Consider the following 11,804-nt stretch of genomic DNA (forward strand, 5'->3'; position numbering starts at 1 on the left):
TACTATGACTGCAGTGACTGTCATCCTTGACCAATCTACCGCCTGTCATCTAGCTGGTGATGGTGGTCAAGACAGATAGAGTCTGTATGTTACTAAGTAACGGTCAATGGCTTGCTTTCTGCATTAAGTAGCTTGCTTTCAGGTATAAATTGTTTTGTAGATATAATATTTCGTTGTTTGTGTTTCCTCATTTACTATTTTTATCTTATCATCATTTAATTTTTAAGTAAATTAATATATTTTCCATACTTTCCTTTAATTTTATTGCATGTAATGATGATCTTCCATTTGTAGAAATGAATGTTTGAGAATAAATACATAAATAAAAAATAAATAATGCATTCAAAGAAATTTAAAGAAAACCCAAGGCATAGATGGTATGTTTATATGATGTAAACCTCCAAATATAAAGCTGAAAAGGGAGGGAGTGGAGGAGAGGGTTGAGTCCAAGGAAAAGATATCTGCCTGAAAAGCATGCCCTGGAAGCCCACTTCCTCTCCCTAAGTCCCTCCTTCTGACAGCTCAGTCATTCAGCTTTGGACTCATCCAAAGATCACTAAATTACAAAACTCAGTGGCCTCATGACCTGCTCACCTCACTCCCACCATGAGCTGGGACCAACAATTCAATACACAAAAGACTTAGGTAGAGACATCATGATGAAATCATAGCTGCAGAGGCCTGAGCAAAGTGTATGACCACGTTCAAACTTGAACGCCTAGAACCATCGGAGATACCAGACCACAGAAGCTAAGGGATATGTCCTAATACCCCAGTTAAGCAACGTTGGGGCTATAGTGTTGCTCCTTCTTCTTAGAACCCAGTTTGCTTGATGCTTTCTGACTCTGAGGGTGGAGTTCTATAATGGGAAAAGTCTTACATACAAAGTTGGATATATTTATGCCCGTCTGCTACTTGTTACAGATGAAAGGGGGTAGACATGGCTTGGTGGCACTAAAGGACTTCAGGGAAGCTCTTTGGAAGAGGGAGGTGTATCTGCTACTTTAGATGATGTAGTTGGTCTACTTCTGCGGGGCGGAGTTTGAGGTTTGGGGAGGAGACGGACATCCTTTAAGAGGAGCACAGAGAAGTCAGAGCTGGAAGAACCGTTGTCATTCCATGATGAGTTTCCACGTTCTGGTCCTGATTTTACTTCCTGTTTGCATGGCTTATGGTAAGTCCCCTGAAATACAGATACACAGAAGCTCTGTTCCAGGGAAGAGGTGGGCAGAACTGCAAGGGATGACAGGGTTGGTTCTGTAGCACAGTTTATGCTCAAAGCACATGCTTGAATTTGGGGCAGTCACGTACAACCAGCCTTGGCCATGAGAGATGATACAGACGACCATACAGTCCCTAAGACCCTGTGGCAGGCGGCAGGCTCAGGAGGCCACTGTGCTGATGGCAGGTTTTACATAAGGATGTTCAAAGAGATCAGATTATTTTCCCCTTGATTCTCAGTCTATCTCTAGCTGGATCATGAAATCTCTAAAATAGATCTTTAAATTTTTCTTTTTAGCAGGATGTTAAAGTATGGACCAGGAGCTGGAATGTGGGTCTAAATGTAGCTCAGGCTTTAAGCTGTGCATCCTTTAGCCAGTGTTTATTTTTCTGTGTCTGGGTGACCCTATTTCTAAAATATGGGTAGTAATAATGCTTATCTTATTAGGCTTTAGTGAGGAGGAAAGTGGTGCTGTTTTCTAGAACACTTAGCTCATGCTAGAGAAGGATACCCACATAGGACGTGAGTGCTGCCAATGGGCGTCAGGTCACTCAGGAGGTGTGGGGTGGAGAGACGGTGGGCAATGGCCTTTGTGTTTCCCCTGAAAGGAAGGGGAAAGGTAGAAAAAAATTTGTGTGTAGGACAGGCTATATAGAGTTATCTCAGAGGACTTTGGGGACACATAGGCTGTTTCCATTTTCTGGTGTTCAGTTTTGGGTAACCAGGACAGCTTGAGGATGGTTCAGGCTATGAGACCCACGTGAAGCTGGTGATGAGCTAGTGAGCTATCAGAGTCCTGGCAACCCAAGCCTCTTCTGGATTTTAATCTTCTTTCTGGACATATGGCACCATGAGAGGCTGGGAACTGAGTGCAAGGCAGAGCTGGGAAGGACCCAAATTTGGAACGGGATGTTGCTCTGGCAATGCCAATATATTTTCGTCTTTAGGAGCTCACTACAGGCTGCTTCCAAATCCCACTCATTCACCACTTAAGTGGGCATATTGACAAGCACTCAGCAAGGCATCTCTGAGAAACTGTACCAGGGACTAGAATGCACACTTGGCATACAGCAAGTGCCTGATATGTGAATCTGTGGACACTCCCTATTATATAAGCCACAACTGCTCATGGTCCTTTCTCTGCTCCTCCTCAGGGAATTTATTCCCCCTCAAGGCTGCTGACCATGGACATACAGGACTGTTGGTGGTAACCATGGAGCAGACATATGAGTTTGTTGTTTCACTTTAGAGTTTCTGGTATTAATGATTGTGCTCTTAGACTATTGGTGGGGCTATGTTCTCCATTTTAGACTGAAAGCATTATAAGTCAGAATACCAGAAATTGGGGACTGACTGGGCATGTCTCCGTGAAAGTTCATAAAAGAGATATTTGTAATAATTAGCAGTCACCATAAAAAACGTGAATATCCTTAGCATGTAACTGACCATGAGTACTATGAGACTTGATACTGTTTTTATTTTCAATTTATCTTAAATCATTTACTCATTATATGCTACCAGTCCATATATGTTGGGAGCAGTGAGACCCCAGATCCTGAATTTCTTGTAATCCCCTGATCTGAGTGCCTACAGCTGCTCTGAGCACTAGACCTTCAGGAGTTCCTGATGGCAGGAGAGTGGTTTCTGGTGGGTTTGGCTGGGGCGTGGTTATCTCTATATAATCTGCCCCTGAACACAATAAAGGAGCCATTCTTGGGGAATTCAAGGATGACCCGTGTTGCTGTCTCTCTGTCTGTCTGCGTCTGTATTCTCAACCTCCAGTCCCTTGCCCGAAGCTTGCGAACTGGGTTCTAGCGCAGAGCGCAGACACGGGGGCTCAGTGCACGGCACATATATTACATAATACTTTCTTCATCAGGAATGTATATCACTACTATATCCATCAACTACAAGTAATTACTAATTATCAATAATTACATGAGAAAAATCCAGAATGAACAAGAGAATTAGAAGTACAGATATTATTCTTTAAATCTCCCCTATAGAGCATGCCTAATACTTGGACTATTCTTCTCTTAGGCCAAATCTGGATTGTTTTCCTCTCTGCCCACACATTTTGGGAGAGATGTTGACAATTTACCTGTCTCCACAGCAACTGGGAGAGCAGGAGTCAGGATATAATTTCCTGCAGATGGTACCCTAGTGCATAGATTACTGAAGCCCAGACAAGGATGTGTCGGGACTGACCACAATGGAGTGTTGAAAAAGGATGGGGTTGATTCAGTGTTCCCTGCAGGCAGAAGCATGGCAGCGGAGAAGCGTTGTTTTCTCTGAGAGAATCTTGTCATGAGCACACAGAAGCCTGATATCCAGTCTTTACTCTCTGTATGGCCCAGCTCAGAGCTAACAGAGGAAAGTTCTAGAGCTAAATATTTTGTCCTCCAGCATGCTTGTCGCAGATTATTGACCACCAAATAATCTCAATCCAATGCTAGATTCTACCTGCTCATCCCAGGCCATCTTCTCCATCTCCCTCTCCTCATGGAACTCTACTTGGTGGCTTCAGTCACCTGCCACTATTCCCAGCCAGGCCCTATGCTCTGGACTCTCTGGGTCGTCACACGGTCTCTTTTCTCTGTTTTATACACTCTCTTCCTATCTTACCTTACTCCCTCTCTCCCCATCTGTAAATCCAGTTCCTCCACGATCACACCAGTTAGGAGGTCTCACTTCCTGTTCTTTCCCAGGATAAAACCTCTTTCACTCCAGAGCCAGGGCAAATGTGTCTGTGGCTCTTTCCATACTGGGCATCCCTCCAGAGACAAGAGGCTATCCTTCCTGCTCATCCTCTCGCCCATCATGCCCTGGGGCCACAATAGATAAATGCTTCTGGAGGCTTTGGAGAGAGAAACTGAAGGTCTTGTTCAGTAGAAGTTCTCTGTTTACAACCACTTTGCTTGGATAGTTTTATAGCTCCAGTTCTGATTTATTCATTCCATCATTCTTATGAGTTATTAAGAATTATCTTCTTTATTTTATGTGAAAAGAGTTGAGACGACTTACTCAAGGTCACATGCATAGACAGTGGAAAAACTCCTGGAATCCAGGTCTGGTCTTTTCTCCTCTGATGTGTCCTCATGTTTTCTTGTCCAGCAGGACACCCATCCTCACCACCCGTGGTGAACACTGTTCATGGCAAAGTCCTGGGGAAGTACGTCAGCTTAGAAGGATTCGAACAGCCTGTGGCCGTCTTCCTGGGAGTTCCCTTTGCCAAGCCTCCTCTTGGCTCACTGAGGTTTGCTCCACCACAGCCTGCAGAGCCCTGGAGCTTCGTGAAGGATGCTACCTCCTACCCTCCTATGTAAGCCTCTGGGGTGGGCCTGGGTCTCATCCAACAGGGACATCTCTCTCAGTGACACAGAAAGAAGTCAGGCAGTTCTGTAAAAAATTGGAGTCCCTAAGAGCACTGTAGAAATTAAACCAGTGTAAAACTGTCACAGCTTCTTAGAGCCCGTATCCACCATGTGCTTCTTGTGAGTCGGGCATGCCCTGGGAGTTTGAATCCATGAGCAAAGAAAACAGTTATCTTCATGATTCTTGCTGATAGGAGACAACAAGTAAACTAATAAATTATTTGGTGAATATGATAGAAATGCTAAGTGCTTTGATGAGATAAAGAAGTTGAACAGTAAGATTCTGTCCTGTCTTAAATGTTGGTGGGGTGGTGTGGGTTGGGTAAGAATGGATGTGGGTGAGAGGTAATGGAGGTTCACTGCAAATCCAGTCTTGCTATCTAGTCACAGGCTGACTGGTGGTCGGTGTTCCTTGTCACTGTGGTCCGTGGGTGAAGAAAGCTGGGTACTCCAGGTAGTCCGACCACCACTCCCCAAGAAGTCCGGACACCTGCCAAAGTCAGTTCAGGTCCTTCCAGAGGGTTCCAGAACCCCACTTCTTTTGGTCTTCTAAAATGTCTTTCCCTTTAAGACAACACTTAGTCTTTTCATTTCTTGATTACAAGTATAAAGCAAGCAGTTTGCAAAAAATTGTTGGGAAATACAGGAAGCGGAGACAGGAAAACTGAAACCGCATCCATTTCGTCACCCAGAGAGAACTGAGGGCTTTTCTGTAGTACTTTCTCGTCCTTGTCTTTGTGGTACAATTTCTTCCAGATTATACATAGAAGCACTGTGGCAGATTCTTTATTCATTTATAAGAATATCATCAGTATCAACATCATTCCATAGCATAATTATCACAGCTTGATGTTAAGGAGCTGTCTAAATTTTGCTATTGAAATATATAGTTTATTTACTCAATTTCTTTGGGGAGGTTATTGAGTTGTCTTTGACATGCTTGACGAAATGAATAAGAATATTGTGGATATGTTTTAGCAACATAATTACACACTTTCATGAATATTTCAGCCCCAGCAATGACATTACTGAGTCAAATAATATGTGCTTTTGGCTCAATTTCCCTTCATAAATATTCTAAACATACACATTTCTTTCATTGATATATGAAAAAGTCTTTATTTAGCAGATGCTTGCCAATGTTTGGACTTAATCAAAGAATGCTTGTTTTGTGGTTACTGAATAAGAAAAGTAACAATATAAAAATCACAGCAATAATTTATAGTATCAAATCTTTGTGTTATAGTTATCTAAATTACTGGTGGTGTTGAACTCTTTTTCCTCTTTGATATTTGAAAATTAAAACACATTGCTATTGTTGACATAGGGCACACTCTTCAAGATGGAAACCGGAAATTCCTCTCTAGTATCTCAGATCCTACCACTTGACTACTGGGCTCAGGGGATGTTGGTTATCCTTTACATGGGATGTAAATATGCTTCCCTCCTGCTCATGATATCTTGGGCAGTTTCTCTAATCAACCTGTGCCCCATCTTTCTCATTTATAAATCGAGGACATGAAAGAACACACTGGTGGCTAATCTGGAGCTCAAAGGAGTTATAACATAAAGTTACTCTAAACGAATGCCAATTTAAACCAACTAGGAGAACTCAGTTCTCATTAAAAGTTACCATCTGGGAATAATCTCCAAGACCTTTCATCAGGGAAGTAACCGATGGTTATTGGGGCAGGTGAATAATTAGAAACTTAGCAGGCCAGGGCTGCAATGTCCCTCAAGATAGCATTCTTATCTGCACCTGAAAGATTAGGGACCAGAGCAGGAAAGAAATTCACCCAATGTCACCTAGCACCTTAGTCACTGAGGCAGAACTAGAATGCATCTATTTGCCCCACAGAGAAATGACCCCTGACCTGCTATGGGTGGTGAGTCATTGGAGGTAGCTCTTCTGGTTGATGGAAGACTCTCAAGAACTGTATCAATTTATGTGGTAGAGAAGTAGGCCCCCCTATAGTCCATACAAAGCCTAGCAGAAGAAAGGCCATTGGACAAAGCAGGGAGTGCCATCTCCCAGGGCAAGTTGGTGTGTGAACAGCTCCTTTCATGGAGTAAGGCAGCCCGAACACTCCAGGAAGAGGAATGATGCCAGGTCTGCATTCTCTGCAGATTCAGGAGACTCTACAGCATCCCAGGGTTCCTCAGGAATCTCAAAGACCCTCTTACCCTTGATACCTACCACGTTTCCAGGTTCAAGCTTCGCAGGTGACATGCCTAGTATCTGTCTGGTGGACCTCAGATATTCTCTCTCCCTCTCAGGTGCTCCCAAGATGCTACGGTAGGGAAAATGCTCTCCGATCTCTTCACTAACAGAAAGGAGAACATTCCTCTCCAGTTTTCTGAAGACTGTCTCTACCTAAATATTTACACTCCTGCCAACTTGACAAAGAGCATGAGGCTGCCGGTGAGCATGGGGACCACTGATCTGGACTTGTGATTTCCAGCATCTGGCTTTTCTGTGCAACTGGAGGGGGATGAAGGAAGCTGGGTCTAGGAGCTCCATAGGTCAGGATTAGTTCAGAGATCCATAGCATTCTGTAACTATTGGGACTGCAAGTATTTCTTCCCTCACGCTGTCCCAGAGATGTCAACCAGACTGTAGTGGAGATTGCCGTGCACACCTTGCTCTTTCAAGTTTCCTGACACCAACAGAAAGGCATGGACTAGTCTTAGTTACTAGAGAGAGAATATGATCCTCAGAGAAGCCTAGGTATAATTTGAAGCCAATTAAAACCTAGGACGACTCTTAGAGAAAAATGATGAACTTTTTATTTTACAGAGAAACTGGGGCAATAATTGAAGAAAAGGACATCAGCCATTAATGACAGAGGAAAAGAGATTGGGTTTTCTGATCACCAAGCCAGTGTCTTTGTCATGAGCTAAGCATGATATGAGGCTTTTCCACAGCACACAGCTATCACTTCCACAGTCCACAACTATCACATGTAAAACCTCCTGTCCTATGGTGGTGTGGAGGGTGCAGAGGGAGACAGTGTCAGAAGCATGGCGGCCAAACATCTGGGACTTAACAGCTCATTTTCCTCCTCATCTCATCACAGGCTGATGACCCAAGGAGTTAGAATTTTCCAAATAAATGAAGGCCCAGAAATGGAGCTATCTATTAGTTGGAGGCTGAAGTTGAAGGGACTGCTGGAACAGAAGATGACTCATGGGTGGAAGAGGTCAGGGTATTGTGACCTCCCTGAGATGCCCTGGCTTTTAGCCTAGGAGTGAAGGGAGAATTTGTGACCTTAGAATTTCTGTTTTGTTCTGTATGTGCTTTGAAACCACAAGGAAGTAGGGACAGAGCTCACTCACACTTGCTTCATCTTCTATGTGCACTCAGGGTACCCATACACAGCCAGATTTGGGGTCAGTAAGAGGAGGTTCATGGGCCATTCTCACAGCCTTGCCTCCTAGTATTATAGGTGTGGATTAGTGTCCAGAGTGCTCCTACAAAGACATCCAGGTTCTTGTTTTCTGGAATAAAGGATGGAACAGGGACACACAAATAGTGATAGAAATTGAGAAAGTTTATTAGAAAAAAGTACTGCTGGGAATGAAGGGAGCTGGAGAGCTGGGAGGGGTCTGAGGTTCAGGGGCCTTGAGCCATGACAAACTCTCTTTCATACATCATTTGCACAGTTGTGCACAGCCTGGCTTTGCCAGAATTTGAAGATCACTGGTCTTGGCTTCCATACAGGCTGTTTTTTTCCCCCATGGTCAGAAGGGTTTCCAGTTTTCCTCTGCCGTTGGATTCTCTCATTTATCAATCTTGATTCCTCTGGAGTACCCCTCTCTATCCTAATCTCCCCACCCTGAGAACTGTGATCCCTAGAGTACTTTTGGGGGGGGACTGGAAGATGATAATCTGTCTTTTAAAACCTTCCCTGTGCCTTTGAGAAGAGTAATCCCCACCTAAGAGAGATCACAAACTCTTCTATACTTTACCAGTTGGAGCGGAGACTGAACTTCCTGTAGCAGAAGTTGACTAGAATCCTTGAATCATTAGGGACATCGTTTGAAATAGTCATATCTTAGAAGACACAAATTTTACATGGTTATAAATACCAAGCCTAAGCAAGAGCAGCATGGCTGTACCAACCAGTGGCCCCAGAAAGGGTAAGAACCATTGAAACCATGGCATGACTGCCCTGAATCATCGATGTGATCTCTGTGTTATGTAGTTTACTCTTTAGAATGTTGTTGAAACAACAGGAACAAATGCCTTCATGGTTATATATTGAGAATGTGACAAGACACAAAAGAACATTTTAGAAGAGTAATCTAAAGTTAAAGTATATTAAAAGAGAGATAGTGTAAGTCTATTACCACTGAATGCCAAAACTAGTATTAAAAGAAAAAAGTAATGAAGACAATTATAACATAAACTAGGGTTACAGTGTTCTCAGGTTGAAGAGTCCTGGAAGTGAATAACACCAAGAACAGATAAGAAAGTTATTTCTAATGCTTGGAGGTCAGTTCTTGGTATATGTCACAAATTGCAAGTTTTTCTTTATTGGCAAAGTTATATTATTTCAACACTCTCATGGCTTGGCATGGATCTTTGAAACCTCAAAACTCAGGCACAGTGAAGTTATCTACTCCAACAAGGTGACCTTTAAAAATCCTTCCAAAGCAGTTCCACCAAGGTGACCTTTCCTAATCCTTACAAAGTATTTCCACCAACCAGGGACCAAACATTCAAATATATGAGCCCATGGGAGTCATTCTCATTCAAAATATCCCAGCAGGAATAAATGAGTCTTGAGGTAGTCACCACACACAATATAATTTCACCCATCACTACAGAGCTAACTGATAGGGAGTATAAATTCAAGTAGATGAAAAGTCTGGGAATGAATATTTGGGAAAACAGAACATCCTTGGTCCTTCCTGTGCCTGCAGTGGTGCTATTAATGTGAAGAACATTAGAATACATGGTACTCAGGATGGGAGCAAAGGCAAGCACTTCCAGGAGACATAAACTTGGATGGTGGGCCCAGTGCTGGTGAGAGGAGATGGAAGACGATGCTTTTTGTTGCATCCTTGCTAGGCACTGACAGACTTTGGGCACTGACCTCCTTCAGGCAGGGTGAGGAAAAGACAACCAACATAGACAGTTTCTAATGGCCTTGCTAGTGCTGCTTCTTATGGTCCTTGTTGCTGTGTCCTGCAGGTGATGGTGTGGATCCATGGAGGTTCTCTGGTGGTGGGTGGGGCATCCACCTATGATGGACTGGCCCTCTGTGCCCATGAGAACGTGGTAGTGGTGGCCATTCAGTATCGCCTGGGCATCTGGGGATTCTTCAGGTAGGTCACTAGAGACTGCACATTAACTCCCATAATCATCAGTTGCATACTGATGGTGCACAATAACAAAAAGGTGAATTCAGATTTTTTTCTTTGAGAGTCAAAGTCCAAGATCAAGTGACCTCATGTTGGCATCTGGTGAGGCCCTTTATTAGCACTGCCACATTGTCAATGCATCAGCATGGAGTCTTCCACTTAGACACCTAAATACAGTTCATGGTGATCTAGGAAACAAAGAAGAAGAGCCTTGTTCTTACTATAAGAGCTTTCTCACAGATACCTTCCAAGTGTAGCACCTGAAGACCTAATCATCTTTGTAGCGATGAGGCAAGCAGGCCTGCTTTTTGTCCTGCCTGGCTCCCGCCCGGCTAGCTTTACACCCAAAATAACAACACACAAATTGTATTCATTTAAACACTGCCTGGCCCATTAGCTCTAGCCTCTTACTGGCTAACTCTCACATCTTGATTAACCCATTTCTATTAATGTGTGTAGCACTATGAGGTGGTGGCTTACTGGGAAGATTCTAACCTATGGCCATCTTGGGCCAGAGCTTCATGGTGTCTGCCTCATTGCCTTCTTCCCAACATTCTGTTCTGTCTACTCCACCCACCTAATTTTCTGCACTATTAGAAGGCCAAGGCAGTCTCTTTATTAACCAATGAAAGTAACATATAGACAGATGACCCTTCTCCATCACACCTTCCATTGGGTCTTGTCTATTACAGGATCCATCACTGTATATTCTTGCTGCATTGGGGAGCAATAAGCCTAGGTAGCACAAACCACATCTAAGTCATAACAGCTGCCGATTCAAAGACTTTAGGACCAAGCTATAGTGATGTAATCTCTCATAGAGCCATTTGCTCAACTCTTTCAAAAAACGTCTGCTTCCTTCATTATTAGCCTCACCCACCTCCTCCTTCCCAAATAATGCCTGTGGATCTACTTTTGAATGTTTGTACTGTTTCTCCTGCTTTGATCGCTACCCTGTGATGCCCTGACATGTTCTCTATGGCCCACTCTTAGTGTTATCCCTTCTGAAACATTCACCTCTCTTGACGTGTGCTGACAATACACTGCATTCCTCTGTACTTGTGGTCACTGCATAGCACAGTGGTTGAATAGTTGTCAAATGCTATACATCTTCTCACAGGAAAGGAAAGGAAGGACCGTCTTCTGAATGAACTTAGTGAGTGCTCCTGCACGCATGTTTTCATCTGCCCATGCTCTCCAGGCTGCCACAGAGAAAAATTGAGACCTTCAATGGTACTCCTAACCACATGGGACTCACTGCATCAGCCACAACAGTCAGTTGCTACTGCCTCTTTGAGAGAATCCTTCTCCTGGCTTTGGTTATGCACCATCTTGTTGCATGCATCGTCTCCCTCCCCAATGAAGCCCCAAGTGATTCCAGCTGTCCATTTGCTGCTCCCCATCTGTAGTCCTCAGCTCTCCTTTGAACCTCAGGCACTTGCCTTTAGCTCCCTTGTCTTGTTTCCCTGGGATGTCTACAGAATGCCTTTACAGTGTTCATGGAACTGTAGACTTCATGTATCTCCCTAAAAAATATATCTCTTTCCTCCAAGTTTCCCTATATAGCTGCTGTCAGCTCCACCTTCCCCTTTGATCAGGAGAAAGGCTTCCTAGAAACCTGGATTCTTCTTTCTTGCCCTCTCTACATTCAGTTCCATATCAAATTTTTTCTTTTTTTTGTTTTGTTTTGCTAACTTTTTTTTAATGGTATTTTTATTTTTTTTATTTATTTTTATTTATTTATTGAGGATTTCTGCCTCCTCCCCGCCACCACCTCCCATTTCCCTCCCCCTCCCCTGATTAAGTCCCTCTCCCTCATCAGCTTGAAGAGCCATCAGGGT

The 11,804-nt window shown here is 43.5% G+C and overlaps 1 protein-coding gene across 1 annotated transcript in view; it reads left to right on the forward strand.

The window, feature by feature from the left end:
* Nucleotides 1-11,804, forward strand: part of LOC101981776 (liver carboxylesterase 1-like) — a 28,427-nt gene that overhangs the window by 3,544 nt on the left and 13,079 nt on the right. The window contains exons 3-5 of the mRNA XM_005345636.2: nucleotides 4,340-4,544; nucleotides 6,874-7,018; nucleotides 9,794-9,927. Coding sequence (XP_005345693.2) covers nucleotides 4,340-4,544; nucleotides 6,874-7,018; nucleotides 9,794-9,927 — 484 coding nt within the window. The remainder of the gene's footprint in view (nucleotides 1-4,339; nucleotides 4,545-6,873; nucleotides 7,019-9,793; nucleotides 9,928-11,804) is intronic.

The sequence above is a fragment of the Microtus ochrogaster genome, chromosome 4 (assembly GCF_000317375.1).
Source record: "Microtus ochrogaster isolate Prairie Vole_2 chromosome 4, MicOch1.0, whole genome shotgun sequence".
NCBI classification, from domain to species: domain Eukaryota; kingdom Metazoa; phylum Chordata; class Mammalia; order Rodentia; family Cricetidae; genus Microtus; species Microtus ochrogaster.